The sequence below is a fragment of the Papio anubis genome, chromosome 14 (assembly GCF_008728515.1).
Source record: "Papio anubis isolate 15944 chromosome 14, Panubis1.0, whole genome shotgun sequence".
Taxonomy (NCBI): domain Eukaryota; kingdom Metazoa; phylum Chordata; class Mammalia; order Primates; family Cercopithecidae; genus Papio; species Papio anubis.
Window position 1 is genome coordinate 42,511,150 of NC_044989.1, and position 17,381 is coordinate 42,528,530.

General features: G+C 36.5%; 1 protein-coding gene across 6 annotated transcripts in view; it reads left to right on the top strand.

Moving 5' to 3' along the window:
• EML4 (EMAP like 4) overlaps window positions 1–17,381 on the top strand; it is a 160,953-nt gene that overhangs the window by 114,183 nt on the left and 29,389 nt on the right. For all 6 annotated transcript variants that reach the window (XM_017947459.3, XM_017947461.3, XM_017947457.3 and 3 more), the window contains 6 exons: window positions 783–932; window positions 2,608–2,677; window positions 4,204–4,314; window positions 6,131–6,226; window positions 13,278–13,412; window positions 13,534–13,669. In XM_017947459.3, coding sequence (XP_017802948.1) covers window positions 783–932; window positions 2,608–2,677; window positions 4,204–4,314; window positions 6,131–6,226; window positions 13,278–13,412; window positions 13,534–13,669 — 698 coding nt within the window. The remainder of the gene's footprint in view (window positions 1–782; window positions 933–2,607; window positions 2,678–4,203; window positions 4,315–6,130; window positions 6,227–13,277; window positions 13,413–13,533; window positions 13,670–17,381) is intronic.

The following is a 17,381-nucleotide window of genomic DNA, read 5'->3' on the forward strand; positions in this document are numbered from 1 at the left end:
GATAGGCCTTCTTTTGGTCCCTCCCTTCTCTCTCTTTTTCTCTCTACCTAAATTAGGTCTTCCATTTAGGCTTTCTCCTAGCAGTCCGTTTTTTGGTTTTTTCCCATAATTTGTAATTTTATATTTGGTGATTATTTGTTTTCTTTGCCAGAGGATAAGCTCCAGAGACAGGCCCTACATTTTTTTGTTCAGAACTGAATATTCACCTTTATGCTTGATACACATTAGGATCTTAATATATATTTGTCTGGTAAATGAGGAAGCTAAGATTTAAACATATTAAAAGAGTTAGGTTGCACTAGGGCTAATGGCAGGATATGAGTTTTCCTTTTCTTGGGCAGGTGGTGGGGGCGGGTGGGGGCGGGTGGCGACAGTGTCTCTGTGGCCCAGGCTGGAGTGCAGTGGCACGATCTTGCTCACTGCAGCCTTGACCTGACCTCCTGGGCTCAAGTGATTCTCCCACTTTAGCCTCCCAAGTAGCTGGGACTACAGGCATGGGCCACCATACCTGGCTAATTTTTTTTTATTTTCTGTCCAGACGGGGTCTCACTATTGCCCACACTAGTCTCAAAAACTCCTGAGCTGAAGTGATCCTCCCACCTTGGCCTCCTGAAGGGCTAGGATTACAGGTGTGAGTCACTCTGCCCATCCAGGACATGAGTTTTCTAGTTCTAGTTCAGTTTTCTTCATGGTACCTTCCTAATTCTATAAGTATACATGAAAAATCTGTTAACACCTTGAAAACTGTGTTTATTTAAAACCTTGACTCTTTTTCTATTAAGATATGGTTATCGAGGAAAGGACTGTAGAGCTAATGTTTACCTTCTTCCGACCGGGGAAATAGTTTATTTCATTGCATCAGTGGTAGTACTATTTAATTATGAGGAGAGAACTCAACGACACTATCTGGGTCATACAGACTGTGTGAAATGGTTGGTATCATTTAACATTGGTTGATTTTTGTTCTTTCAAACCCTCATTTTGTATTTTTTAAATTTGGGTTTTGTTGAAAGTGATTTCTTGTGGAAAGCTCAGAATGTAAAAATATTATGGGTCATCTGTTGAATATATTTTAAAAAGAAAAAAAGACTTTAGACCTCCAAAATGGTGGTGTGGTATCAGCAGCAACAAAACACATCCTCCATAAATCATGATTGGAACCTCTTCTGCTTTCTCAGATGTCTTACAGTCCTTCTCTTCTCTGGTCTGTAGTATGAAATGTATATAGGACAGACTGGACATTTTCAGGTTTCTGAAAGTGATTATTGGTTACTTAATATTTATTGAGGATTTGTCCTATGTAGATCAATTTTAGACTTGAAGCTTTATTCTTTTGGAAAGAAAGAAAGAAATAGCTGAATAAGGATCGTAAGTATGCCATAGGATGTCAAACTACAAATGTGAGAATTCCTTTTAAATGCTTAGGCATTCTTTTAAATTATTTTGTTACCTTTTAGTTAAATGCATTTATTTACTGTTTATTAATATTTTCCAACTTTTTAAATTTACTACCCTTTTCCCCCCTTAGATCCAAGGACTGACTGGATGTTTTCTAACATTTAAAAGCTTTTATGTCTGTACTATTCTGACACCTGTATCTTTATCTAGAAAAAAATTAATAGATGACTATTAGAATATTGCATAGATATTGAACTTTTGGAGTTGATTAAAATATTGCCTTTTACACTCGCAGAATAATGTATGTACAAAACTATTTACTGCAGCATTGTTTGTGATAAAGATTAGAAACAGCCTAAGTATTTTTCAGTTGGGGACTTACTGGTGAGGTTGTGGTGTACCTACCTATAGGCCACCATTTAAGCTGTAAAGAATGAGGAAGCACTTTATGTATTAATATGTAAATATTCCTCTGATGTATTCTTAAGTACAAATATTTAAGAACAAGAGAATGTTCACAGTGTTCAACCATTGTTGAAAGAGTCTAGATACGGACATAAGGATGTCTTTTTCAAAATTTTGCTAGTCACTTGTATACGTACTGTGAGTAATTTAGGTACATATGCTACACTACTTCCCATTTCTATTTAAAAATTCCTTGCCTCAGTTTGACTTACAAGAATTTAGCACTAAGAACTAATTAAAAGGTTGAAGGCACTATGTGTGAAGATGCTCATTGCTGTTTTGTTGAAAAGTAAGAAATGGCCTAAAAGATGGAAGAGCTGTCAAGTCAGCACGTATGAGGATTATGTAGCAAAAGGAAAAAATGCTTGTAACTTTAATAGATTAAAATTACACAGCACAATATTGCATCTTCACTATAATAAAGTCATGTGATTTATATGCCTATGTGCATGGACTAAAAAGGAACTTGAACAAATGAAAACAGTTCATTAGCATGCCACAGTTGTAAATAAATATTTTCTTTGAACTTAATGTTTCATTCATCTGTGCAGCTTCACAAATAAAAAGTACAGCTGAAAATTCAGAAATCTTCAGATATTTGATATTAGTTTGATTTGCTAAAGAAAACAGATAAATGTGTTCTTTTAATGATTAAAAACTGCTTATTTGAAAAATGTCGATACAAAGGTATTCTGCTGTTTCATGTTTCCTGTGTTTAAAATCATTCTTAATACTGCTTTTTAGCCTTGCTATACATCCTGACAAAATTAGGATTGCAACTGGACAGATAGCTGGCGTGGATAAAGATGGAAGGGTGAGTGGCATAGCGTTATGCATTCTGTACCTAGAGACATTGCTGTTAGAGTGGAATCTATTGTAATTTTAACCACAACTCATTTGTTTTATTCTTTTGAAATTTAAGTACTGAGGAATTTCTAGTATAAGCATGGAAAAAACATTAGTGTATAAGAACACTTTAAAAGACAGAGTCATACTAATAAATTTTGTTTCTAAAAAATGTGTTCTCCCTTAAACTATTTACTATAAAAATGGGAAAACTGATATGCTCATTACATTTTTCTTTATATAAAATAACTTACCAGTGTCTGCCAGAAGATACTGCAGTTTCCCTTAGTTGAAGGACCTGTTGATCCTTATTTACTTACTTATTTATTTATTTATAGGGGTGGAATCTCACTTTGTTGCCCAGGCTGGGCTCAAGCTCCTGGGCTCAAGGGATCCTCCAGCCTTGGCCTCTTGAGTGAGTAGCTGGACTACAGGTGTGTGCCACCATGCCCAGCTAACTCTTGATTTTATATGTGACTAGAACTGATACGACTTAGAGTTTCAGTTACTGTTTGATATTATTCAGTTGGTTTGTATAACAAATACCTTATTTCTAAGGATCAACAGTGAATATTAATGGTGACTGAGTAACGTATGTATGACTGTACTCATGACGTTCTCAGGCTTCAGAGGAGTGGAAGGTTTCTACTGGATAACTTCTAAGACCCCTTCCAGTTGCAAATGCTGTTTAAGGGCTGTTTAGTAGTTTATTGGACATTGATTAAAAAGTGTTATTTTCTCAGGAATGAAGATTAGTAATGCTAAAAGCAAAGTATCCAGAGCAAATTTGCCTAGAATTAGAATCCTGACTCCACCTTTTTTTTTTCTTTCTTTTTTTGAGATGGAGTCACACTCTGTCTCCCAGGCTGGAGTGCAGTGGCACGATCTTGGCTCACTGTAACCTCCGTCTCCCAGGTTCAAGCGATTCACCTGCCTCAGCCTCCTGAGCAGCTGGGGCTACAGGCGTGTGCTACCATGCCTGGCTAATTTTTTGTATTTTTAATAGAGACAGGGTTTCACTGTGTTAGCCAGGTTGGTCCTGATCTCCTGACCTCGTGATCCACCCGCCTCAGCCTCCCAAAGTGCTGGGATTACAGGTGTGGTGGGCCACTGCGCCTGGCTGACTCAACCTTTTAATAGCGTTATCACTTTGGGCAAGTTATTTAAATCTCTGTATTCCAATTTCCTCATCTGTGAAATGATAATTATAATAGTGTACCTATAGCTCATAGGATTAAATGAATTAATATGTGTCATACTTAGAATAGTATGTGTAACATAGTAAATACACAAGTTATTTGCTGCTATTGTTATTTTCACAGTATAAGAAAATACCTACTTAAGATTTATTTGGGGGCATGTCTAAGTCTAGTAATTTTTTAGTAGAAGCTTATCCATCCCTATTACTTTTTTAAATGGCATTAGTTCTGTGTGCTATTGGTATTTATTTGCATCCACCTGTCCAGTTAGCCCTGCTATCTTGTGTTTTTGCAGCCTCTACAACCCCACGTCAGAGTGTGGGATTCTGTTACTCTGTCCACACTGCAGATTATTGGACTTGGCACTTTTGAGCGTGGAGTAGGATGCCTGGATTTTTCAAAAGCAGTAAGTGACAATTTTTAGAGAAGTAAGCAAGCTGAACAAAAAAGCAGGAAAGAAGTTAAGCTCAGTTGTGTGTTTATGTGTCCATAAAACGATAATCCTGAATTGAAAAATGAGCTGCTAGCTATTGCTAACATATTACCTATTGCTAAATGGCTAGCATTTCAACTTGAGTGCTAAAGTACTTTGGTTTAGTTAGGATGCAAGATATTTTACTTTAATTATTCTCGTAATTATGCTGCCTTGAAGTAGAGCTCCCGTGTAGTAGCAGGAAGTGGTTAGAGGAATATATACAAAGCAAAGTACAATTTTAGACAAGCAATAGGATGTATTTTTGCCTTACCTTGAATCATAGAAAAGATCTATTTTAAAAATTCACAGGAAACTGGGCCAATTCTGTGCAAATATTGGCTTTTCTTAACGTCATATTTGAGCAGCAGAAACAATCAAACCTTTGTATTTCCTAAAGTCATGAATTATCTTGGTTTTGAATTGATGACAACATGGGTTTAAAATTTTCCCTAGCGGTCTTTTCTAAGTGTTGAGGCTTTATTCCAAGGGTAAAATAAGACAAAATCTTACTCATTTAAACATTCTGGTTTTTTCTTGAATTGTATGTCATTGTGATTATAAAGTATACAGGTAACCTTCTGTATTTTAGGATATATACTTTTTTAATTTCAAAGATAGATAAAAACACTTATTTTTATCTCTTCAGTTCTTAGGCGTTGGCAACTATATTCTGGATTATGGGAGTTCTCTGGGACACGGAGGAAAGGACACTTTCAGAGCAGAAAGATAAATTTTAGTGAATTTAGGAACTTTGCTAGCTTGAAGGCACTGAATGTCAAGGGTCTAACAAGTCAGGAATTGGGAGAAAGACATTTAGAAAAGGAGATAAGAGGTCATAAAGGAAATACTTTTGCTACTTTATTTTCTCCCATAAATCTCTACAGCAGGTGCTGTCGTCCAGTTGTTGATAACCATTGTTACAGTGTTAAGACCATCTTGTATTGCCTCATGACTCTGTCTTTTCTAATTCAGATAATATTCCAATTTAGGCTAAGAGAAAGATAAAGAGGAGAAGAGAGTAAGCTCTGCCCTTCCTCAGTGCCTCTCACTCTTCCCTGCAATGTTTCTGTGTTCCATAACATTGTAAAGCATATTTCACAAATGCTACTATTTAAAAAATCATTTAATATCATCTATAGTTATTTTTCTTAAACTGGGAGACTTAAAATACGTGAATGAGAATGGTTTCAGAAAAATAGGAAATTCCATTATAAAAAAGGAATTTCATTATAATTTTACTTAGGTTGTTTATTGGTGTTAATGTAAGTCAGATATCTCACAGAAAACTGAAATCAGCAAACTTTAAAATAGCCATGAATTTTAGCTTATTCTGTCAAACTGTCAAAATTTAGTGAGGAACAAAGTTATGAAATTATGTACATTTCTTCTTACCTACCACAAGGAAAAATACCTTAATACAGGCAGCAAGAAGGAAGCATAAGATGCAGAAGGGACTAGGATAGCCTCAAAATTAGTCACTATCTCTGAATAACAGGAGTGACTAGATGGCAAGTGGAAACCAACATGGAGGGATGAGGGGATTTAAATAGAACATTTTTTAAAAGAATCTTTATATTTTTGAGGAAAATATAATTGGGGTAAATAGTGCATTATGTTTCAAAGAGTGATGAGTTTAAAGGATTTTGGGTTATCTTCCTATTAGCAGTTTTAATAATATGGTATTTCTTTCTTAGAATGTCAGCCCTATCAGTGAATTTTAAAATGCCTTTAATTGATTTTTCTTTAGGATTCAGGTGTTCATTTATGTGTTATTGATGACTCCAATGAACATATGCTTACTGTATGGGACTGGCAGAAAAAAGCAAAAGGAGCAGAAATAAAGGTAAATTTTTTAAAAACTGAGTATTATTTTTTAGAGTACATTATTTGTTTTGCAGGTATTTGGAACTATATCGGTATTGGAACAATCTGTTCTTAAGCCGCAAAAGCAGATCTGGCCAAATTCAACAAATTTAGTGATTTGTCATAATCCTTAAGATATTAACACTATAGTTATACAAGATAAAATAGTCAAGCAACTTGAAGCAATTTCAATATTTCAGACATTACTATACTCCTGAAATGCCAGAGTAGATGGATGTCTGATCTCAAAATTAAGACTGAACACTCTTCTTGGTTTTCTTCTTTAATAAAATATGTAATTTCATTCCATCTTTAAAGTTTTAGAAATCTAGAGGAAAAATTCAGTAGGAATATGGCTGATGTAACTGGAGGGCTTATGATAAGTTTTTTGGTCTTAATTATGTTTGTAGGATTATTTTAGAAAATTCTATAGCATTTATAATTGCTATAATTGCATTGTAACTCTTTACAGTACAAGGGTTGATCTCTGTGTGGATCAAGCTGTAAATTGCAAGAGAAGAATGTAAAATGCATTGAAGCTGTGTTTATATGAGCCAGAAATGGACTTCTCCCTCTGACAGGCTTTTTTAAAGATTCAAAGTGACAAAATGGCTTTAAAAAGTCTGTGTAATATTTGCCATACTCTTAAATAACATCACATTTCTCTCCAACTCCTCTCTCTTAACAGTTTTGTTTTGAGTAAGCTTCAAGCTTTTAGCTTGTTGGGCAAAAAGATTATATGATGTTTAACTTAACATTTTGAAAGAAGTAGATTTGATTGTACTTAAAAGGAATGTAAGTTGTCAGAAAACCTCAAACTAAAACACATAAATGAAGATATAGATTGACTTCCAGTTATTCAGACTAATTTAACATTGAAACATAGGGAAGTTGCATGAAAATGAAATATATCAATTTTGATTCTTCGTAGTAAGGTTTACCAGATGAAGTCTTGTGGTTTTCCTCCTACTGGCCATTTCTTGATCTCCTTTCCAGGACTTTAAATGTTGGTGTTCTTCAGAGTTTTATTCCAGATGCTCCACTGATACTATATGCTGCTCTCATGGCCTCATTTTCTATCTGCTGAGTCCCATATCAGTTATCTCCAGCCCAGATCTCTAACAGGTTTAACTCATATTTCTAGTTGCATCGTAGACATCTTTATTTGAATGTCCTCTACCACAAATGAAAATCAATATGTTCAAATCTGTACCTAATCATCTTTCCTAGCCCCCAACCACCAGAGTGATTGACACCGCATTTCACCTAGCTACCTAAGCTAGAAACTTGAACATCATTCATGGCCCTTTTTACCTCACTTCTCACATCCAGGTAGTCAGGAAGTTCTCTAAACACCGTGTCCCAAATATCTGCATTATAACACTTGCTAGTACAAGCGACTGCAAAACAATTGAAATTAACTTAATCTGGCCAGGGATGGTTGCTCACACCTGGAATCTCAGCACTTTGAGAGACCAAAGTGGGTAGATCATTAGAGGTCAGGAGTTCAAGACCAGCCTGGCCAACATGGTGAAACCCCATCTGTATTAAAAATACAAAAAAAAAAAATTAGCCAGATGTGGTGGTGGGTGCTTTTAACCCCAGCTACCCTGGAGGCTGAGGCAAGAGAATTGCTTGAATCCTGGAGGTGGAGGTTGCAGTGAGCCAAGATTGCGCCATTGCACTCCGGTCTGTGTGACAGAGCAAGACTTCGTCTCAAAAAATAATAAAAATAAAGTTAACTTAATCAAAACAGAGGTTGTATTGACTCCTGTTTAGGGAGGAAGAGAAAGCCTCTAGTAAAGGTCAGAGGGAGATTTTGACTCAGAAATGCCTTGATTCAGGGACTGGATTACGGGTTGACTGTCTTCTCCTCTTCTCCCTGTTTTGACCTTATTCTACTGTAAATAGACCTGTTCTATTGTAGATGAGCTCCATCATTGCTTAAGTCACAAGGATTTGAGGAGTGGATGTATAACTTTTTAATTTATGTAAGTTTAAAATTCAGTAAGGCGAGGGCAGCCCAGATGACCCGAGCTTGTGGGACCTCTCATGAAAAACAATAAAAAATTAATATTAAAATTCAGTAAGGACCTAGGTGCTGTGGCTCACGCCTATAATCCGATCACTTTGGGAGGCCAAGGCCAGAGGATCGCTTGAGCCCAGGAGTTTGAGACCAGCCTGGGCAAACATAATGACACCTTGTCTCTACCAAAAAAACAAAAAAAAAAAATCAGCGCATGGTGGTGCACACTTGTAGTTCCAGCTATTTGGGAGGCTGAGGTGGAAGGATCAACTGAGACCAGGAGATTGAGGCTGCAGTGAGCTGAAATTGTGCCACTGCACTCCAGCCTGGGCAACAGAGCAAGACCCTGTCTCAAAATTTTTTTTTTTAATTTTCAAAATAAAAATAAAAGTAAGGCAACTTAAAAACCTTACTGACAGAAATTAAAGAGGAGGGATATTACATAATCATGGATAGGAGACAATAAAGATGTCAGTTTTGCATATTGAGCTATACATTCAGCATAGTCAAAACTCAGCTTTCATAGGAGTTGACAAACTGAATATATGTGGAAATATGAAGGGGAAGGAATAGGGAGTAGTCAAGACAATTGTGAATGAAGAGAATAAGGTTGGCCAGGCGCAGTGGCTCACACCTGTAATCCCAGGAGGCTGAGGCGGGTGGAACACGAGGTCAGGAGATCGAGACCATCCTGGCTAACACGGTGAAACCCCGTCTCTACTAAAAATACAAAAAATTAGCCGGATGTGGTGGCAGGCGCCTGTAGTCCCAGTTACTCGGGAGGCTGAGGCAGGAGAATGACATGAACCCGGGAGGCAGAGCTTGTAGTGAGCCAAGATCGCGCCACTGCACTCCAGCCTGGGTGACAGAGCCAGACTCTGTCTCAAAAAAAAACAAAAAAAGAATAAGGTTAAAGTACATAAAATATGAAATATGAAGACTTATTATAAGATATTGTGGTTCAAACGTAGATCAATGGAAGAGAATATAGAAACAGGTTACACAAATCAGTTGCTTGACTAATGCCAAAGGTGGCAATGCAGTGGGCAAAGAATAATGTTTTCAGTGAATGGTGGTGGATTAATTGGATACTCATGTGAAAAAAAAGTAGCCTTGACCCCTACCTCACAGCTTTCAGAAAAATCTGTTTTAGATGGATTATGCATCTTAGCATGAAAGGTAAAAAACAGTAAAGCTTTTAGAAGAAAATACAGAACACCTTTATAAGTAGATTTAAACAGGCATATAAAGTACTAACTGTAATGAGAGAAAAAGATAAATCATATTAAAAACTTCTCTTTATCAAGACGCCTTTTTTTTTTTTTTTTGAGACAGTCTTATTCTTTCACCCAGGCTGGAGTGCAGTGGCGTGATCTTGGCTCACTGCTGCAGCCTCCACTTCCTGGGTTCAAGTGGTTTTCCTGCCTCAGCTTCCTGAGTAGCTGGGATTACAGGCATGCGCCACCATGCCTAGCTAATTTTTGTATTTTTAAAATAGAGTCAGAGTTTCACCATGTTGCCAGGCTGGTCTCAAACTCCTCACCTCAAGTGATCCTCCCATCTCAGCCTCCCAAAGTGCTGGGATTACAGGTGTGAGCCACCAGGCCCAGCCTATCAAGACACCTTTAAGAGCGTGAGAAAGTATTTGTGATACATACTTCCAACAAAACACTCATATTCTGAATATATAAACATCTATAGTTCAGTAAGAAAAAGACAGTTTTTTAAACAGCCAGAGACTTCCGGTACTACATAAAACAGGGTGTCCAGGTGATTAATAAGCATATGTAAAGGTACTCAACCTCATTAATTATCAAAGAAATTCAAATTAAAACTCAAGTTCAATACCACTGTGCACCTACCAAAATATCTTACATGAAAAAGACAAAAATACTAAGATTGGTGAGGATTCTAAGTAACTGGAACTCTTACACAGTCTGCTGGGCATATAAGTTGATATAACCATATTATCTCTTCAGTTCTTAGGCGTTGGCAACTGTATTCTGGATTATGGGAGTTTTGTGGGACATGGAGGAAAGGACACTTTTAGAGCAGAAAGATAAATTTTAGTGAATTTAGGAACTTTGTGGATTGTTCCTTAGTGAATTTAGGAACAGTTTAATGAATTTCTGAAAACTATTTGACATAACCTAAAGTCGAACATATGCATGCCTTCTGGCCCAAATTGTTCATCTCAGCAGAAATATATACATGTGTTTGCTAGAACGCAAATAGCAGTGCTGTTTATGGTAGCCAAAAATATGGAAACTACCCTGCCCATCAGCAGGAGAATGGATAAGTCAATAATGTGATATTTTCGTACAAAAGAATACAATAGAGCAAATAGAACGAACAAGGTACAACTATGTGCACCAACACAAATGGATCTTACAAATGAAATGTTAAGAAAATAACCCAGACATGAAGGAATGCGTTGTGTATAATTCCATTTGAATGAAACAGAGAAAACTAACCTTTACTGCTAAGAGTCAGGAGGATAATGGTTAAATAGGGGAAGGGGATAGTGACTGGAAAGGGGATCTAGGGTATTTATGGAATGTTACTAATGTTTTGTTTCTTGTTCTGAATGCTGAATAGCAATGTGTTCAATTTGTAAAACTTTATTGCGCCATGTACTTAAAATCTGTGTGCATATATATTATATATAGTGTTATATATATATTATATATATGATGTTATATATAGTATTATATATCAGTGAGAAGTTATAATATCCTGTAAGGCAATACTCATACGCAAAATGATTTAAACTCATAGAGTTCTTCAGTTTATATCTTGACTGTCTTATCACTAGCATGATGGGTATACTGGGAATATTTGTTGTTAGTTTTACAACCCTTTGATTATCTTAATTTGGCCTAAGATTTAACTGTCAAGTAGTTTTGATTTGTCTGAGTGAGAACTAAAGACTGTTCAGTTAATCTTTAAACCTTACTTAGACTTGCTAAATATATATATAGTTCCATACTACTCAATCACTGGAAAATTATATAACAAGCAAGATATGCTGTACTTTATCTTCATCTTTTTTTTTCCTTTTTTGGTCAGGGTCTCACGCTTCACCCAGACTGCAGTGCAGTGGCTTAATCACAGCTCACTGCAGCCTCAAACTCCAGGGCTCAAATGATCCTCCAGCCTCAGCCTCCCAAGTAGCTAAGACTACAGGGCACACCACCACGCCGGCTAATTTACTTTTGGTAGAGACAGGTCTCACTATGTTGCACAGGCTGATCTCTAACTCCTGGGCTCAGCAATCCTCCAACCTTGGCCACCCAAAGCATTGGGATTACAGGCATAAGCCACAACACCTGGCCTAGATTAGATTTTATTAGTTGAATTTTATTTATGTGCTTATGCAAAGGCCCCTAAGCCCAAATGTTAAGTAACAGAAATGTAAAACTCATGGAAATATTAGAACTGTGGGGGAAAAAAAGAATTGAAAACAACTCTTTCAAGTGTCATTTTATTGGTATAACCTAAAATTTATTATTTTTAACTCAGTTCATAAGACTATCATCTTTATCATGGTTTTGTTTTGTTTTGAGATGGAGTTTCACTCTGTCACCCAGGCTGGAGTGCAGTGGCGCAATCTCGGCTCACTGCAGCCTTCACCTCCCAGGTTCAAGCAATTCTCTGCCTCAGCCTCCCAAGTAGCTGGGATTACAGGTGCCCACCACCACGCCCAGCTACTTTTTTGTATTTTTAGTAGAGATGGGGTTTCACCATCTTGGCCAGGCTGATCTTGAACTCCTGACCTCGTGATCAACCCACCTCAGCCTCCCAAAATGCTGGGATTACAGGCGTGAGCCACCACGCCTGGCCCATGTTGTTTTGCCAAGAGGAAATGCTTCCATACACATAAAGTTCTTTGCTAAGTTAAAAAGTGGACATTAATGATCACTCTGTAAATAAACACTAGCTAATAAGTAGCTTTACAGGCATGTAGGTAGGTATCACCTCACTGTTAAGTTTGAGTAGATGATTTTACTATAAAATATCAATTTAGTAAGAATTATGATTTACTGAAATTATAGAAATACAATGTTTTAGAATAATATCCTCAATTGAAATCATTTTAATGAAAAAACTAGTAATTTCTTCTTGAGTCTCATGCTTGTGTTCTTCCTAGTCCACCATAAATCTTTTAAACCTAAAACCTGTCTTTGCTAGATTTTTTGAGGGAAAAGAGCATAAAAGCTCTCTGGGAATGTTTTTGTTTTCATTTCCGTAGGAATCAGTAGTGACCATTCTAAATCTACTTTTTAAGAGTTCAGCCTGAAGGACCTATCTCTAAATTAGTCCTAGTCTCTAGCACTTTGGGAGGCTGAGGTGGGCGGATGACTTGAGGTCAGGAGTTTGAGCCCAGCCTAGCCAACATGGTGAAACCATGTCTCTACTGAAAATACAGAAATTAGCTGGGCATGGTGGCGGGTGCCTGTGGTCCCAGCTACTGGGGAGGCTAAGGCAGGAGAATCCCTTGAACCCTGGAGGCAGAGGTTGTCGTGAGCCGAGATCACTCCATTGCACTCTACCCTGGGTGACAGAGCAAGACTACATCTCAAAAAAAAAAAAATTGCATGAATAAATGCCCCGTGATAATAGTACAAAGAAAGATAAGACAGTTTCTTTTTTTTTTTCTTTTAATACAAATAGCAGTGTCTTTAAGGAAGAATGTACATTGCTCTTAGATTTGATAGTTTTAAATGTACTTTTCTGGCATGTGCAAAAAGTTAAAGATATATATATAGATGTCTTTCTAATGCAGAGTTTTTATAAGTAGCACAAAAGGTGATATAATAATACAAGGACATCAAATTTAAATCATCCCAAAAATACATTATCAAAATTTTTCAGGAAAATTATCTTGGAAGAAGAGGCATTTTCTCAAAATCTTTCCCTATCGTTGTCAGTAGCAGTAATTGAATTGATACTTGAAGAAGATAAGGATATACATTCATCTAAAGTTTTATTTCCCTTTTCATAGACAACAAATGAAGTTGTTTTGGCTGTGGAGTTTCACCCAACAGATGCAAATACTATAATTACGTGCGGTAAATCTCATATTTTCTTCTGGACCTGGAGTGGCAATTCACTAACAAGAAAACAGGGAATTTTTGGGGTAAGGATCAGATTGTTTTAATGTCATTAAGTATATAAATCTTTAATTTTTTAAATTGTTGAGTAAGCATCAAGTCGTCATGGCAAAAAGAAAATTGAAAATTTTCATTGTTTCCTTGTAGAAATATGAAAAGCCAAAATTTGTGCAGTGTTTAGCATTCTTGGGGAATGGAGATGTTCTTACTGGAGACTCAGGTGGAGTCATGCTTATATGGAGCAAAACTACTGTAGAGCCCACACCTGGGAAAGGACCTAAAGGTACAGTATTCTTATATTAAACTCACTTCTTAAAATTCTCACATAGTGCTCTTTCAGTCCCATCTATTAGACCAGGAGAGAAAGAGCTGCAGTGTAACAATATGAGCAAGTCACAAACATACCTTTTGTTTTCACCTTCTTCATAATCTTTTTTAATGAAATTATTTATCCAGTTATTTATTGAGCTTATATAATCCACATTTGACTACGCTGAACCATTCCCTTTAGGAAATTAATAATTAGAAAGAAATGATATATGTTAGTTAAAAAAGTATAGAGGCTCACTCTCCCTTGAGCTGGTTCTGGGTTATCTGTTAGGGCAGAATGCATGGCCATGTGATAAAATAGGAGAGGGGAGAAAAAAGGAATAAACTCATAAACTAGCTGTTTGAAAACTATTTGTCAAACATTAAGGAAATAACTTTCATCTTAACTTTGGGTGTCAATGTAGGAGCAAAAGTTGAATAGTCTTGATGAAAGCACTATTTTCACCAAAATGTGGAATTTAAATTTCATGTTACTATTTTCTTATGACTGCACAGAGTTTTGTACTGTATTTTTTAGGACATATATTCAAATGCTCCTTGACTTCTGGATGGCATTATATCCTGATAAATCTGTCATAATGTCAAAAAATAATAAATTGAACCAACATAAGTCAGGGACCGTCTGTTACTAAATTAATGTTTGAATTAAATGTTTTTCAAATCCATTCACCTGAATTTCTAAGCTCAGCTGTTGAATTGAATTAGACATATTAAGAAGTTTAAAACAATAAGCCTTAAATTGTATTACCGTTGACCCTGATCTCAATCATTGGCTGTATATTCTTAGCCTCTTCCGTTCAGTTTAGATTCAAAATTTACATACGAGAAGAATGGCAGTGGGTTGAGGGTTCTTAAAAAAGAGAGTTACGACGACAATATATTAACTACTTTTCCTGTTTATTTCTCTTCTTTTTTTCTCATTTTTCTTTCCTGGGCACATTTACTTAGTATCAGAAATGCCAGGAACAGCATAGTATATTAAAACAGTGACTTTTAAATTGTTCACGAATCTCCAACACTGAGCAGAATTTGGGTATAAATACACCCTTTTGTTAGTGTTAATGTTTGTGTTCAGGTTGGGGACAGGAAGAAGAGGTTCAGAGGTTTTTATTTTGGTCTTTGAAAAATTTGTGGCTTAGCCTCTCTACATATGCACAAACAGGAAACAGGAAATCCAATCTTGTAAATTGCTGGGCACATGAAATGGCCTGTCTTGTACTTTGCCACATGACTTAACCCTATTATGGGTTAAGTTGCTAAGAATTTGAGGTTTTCAGTTGGCTGGGAAGGATTTGGTGAGCGCAGTGAAATAAATGGAAGTCCAGACCAGAATAAGTGCCCAGAGTTTCCATTTTTTAATTCTTGCTCCCAGATTTCAGTAGGTCCAATTTACATATTCCCAACTATGACATTTCTGCACCTGTGGCAGTCTTACCAACCAAAATTTGAGTGTACTGTGACATCATGTCTGATTAAAGGACATTTTTGAATGGCAGAAGTGTAATTTCACAACTAATCCTTTTACTTTTGTAAATAGGAGACAAACCAAAACTGTATTTTATGTCTTAAAAGTGCTGTTATATTTTTTTTCTTGTTTCCAAACCATTTATTCCTAATAAATTAATGGGAATCTTCAAGTAATTAGTATTTTCTATTTCTTAAGTAGGTATGAGGTCTTTGTTATTTGTTTCTTACATATATGAAAGAGACTGAAATTGTTCTTATGCAAAATAATTTGTAATCTTTTAAGTGGGTAAGTGGAAGTTAGAACCATTAAAATGTTCACTATTCTTAAGTCTTGCAAAGGAGCTAAGAAACACTGCCATTTTATGTGTTCTCCAAATAATCAAATTGGCCCAGTTGCTAAGAATACAACATAAATTTCAAAGTCTCCCTAATATTTGATTCTTTAAACAGGCACAGAAAGCCTTCCAAACGTCTTTATTTGGCAGGCAGTGTAAACTTTTATGGAAGCTTTTTATGGAAGCTTTGTTTCTGTTAGAGATGAGAAGGGCGAGATTTGTGATTAAGTTTGGATAGATTTGACCATATGAGTAAGCCTGAAGGCAGAGTAGGTTTTTTAAATTCAAGGGTAATTATTTTGCTTGGCAGGGATTTCAAACATTATTTGGCAACTGGAATATCAGAAATACAGGCCCATAAGAAAGCTATCTTTGGCTATAAATTTGTTTTATAGGTAAATGTTATATAAAGGAAACTGATAATTTGTTTAAATTGGAATCACTGAGTTTTTTAAGCTAAATTGATACTAGGTCCACCTCAGGAAATAACTTTCCTGGAGTGAGAAGGACTCACTGACTTGATCACTGTATAGAGTATTTTTATTTCTGATGAAGCATTTTTTTCTTCATATTTATTTTTTATTTTCTAGTTTTCCATCATTCTGGGAGGATTTTAAGTGTTTAACAAGGTTTTTGTCATGTTTCGAAATATGGACAGTGGACTTAAGAATAGAAAAACTTTATTTTCTTACATTTTAATGGAGAACTATGAAACTCCCACACCTCTGCTTTTTGTGTTTTCTTATATGATGCCTTCAGGCTACTGTTGTTAGTTTGACCATGCATAGGGAAATAAGCCTAAAATTTGCTTTTCTCTATTTTTAATGTCCAAATAAAGCCAGTAGTACTCTCAGAAAATTCACATCTCTCAGGTGTCCTCACTCTCATGGTCACATCAGAACAGAGATAGATACTTGTCTGCCTATCCCACTGAACACAATTGTGTTGTTCAATTTTAAAGGTATTTTTAGATGAGAAACGTTGGCGTAAGTGGAGACAGTTGACCTGAACAGCACATTTGTTGGAGTTCTACTACCACCTCTGCTGAATTAGGCAAGCTGTCCTCCAAATCAAGCAGGCCCTTTCCTGTCTCCCTGCCGTACATACCCATTTATTAAGTATTTGTACCACTAGCATACTCATGCTGAGAGAATTTTTTTTAGGATACCAAAGCCTTAGAAATTTTAGTTAATTTGTTAAATATAATAGCAGCTCAAATAGTAAAAAAGAACAGTCTCAGTAACAGCTTTGAGATATAATTCACATACCATGAAATCTACTCTATTGAAGTATCCCTTTAAAGTTCAGTGGTTTTTAGTATATTTACAAGGTTGTACAGCCATTACCACTATCTAACCTAAGGACATTTTCCTCAACCCCCAAAAAAAACCTGTACCCGTTAGTAGTCACTTTCCATTTCTCCCTCCCCTCAGCCCCTAGGTAACCACCAATCTCCTTTAGGTCTCTATAGATTTACTTGTTCGGGACATTTCATATAAATGGAGTCATACAATGTGTGGTCTTTTATGACTTGCTTCTTTCACTTAGTTGTTTTTGTTTTGGTTTGGTTGGTTGGTTTGTTTGTTTTTTGAGACGGAGTTTCACTCTTGTTGCCCAGGCTGAAGTGTAGTGGTGCAATTTCGGCTCACTGAACCTCAGCCTCCCAGGTTCAAGCGATTCTCCTGCCTCAGCCTCCCAAGTAACTGGAGTTATAGGCATGTGCCATCATGCCTGGCTAATTTTGTATTTTTAGTAGAGATGGGATTTTGCTGTGTTGGCCAGGTTGGTTTCAAACCCCTGACCTCAGGTGATCCACCCCGCTCAACCTCCCCGAGTGCTGAGATTACAGGTGTGAGCCACGGC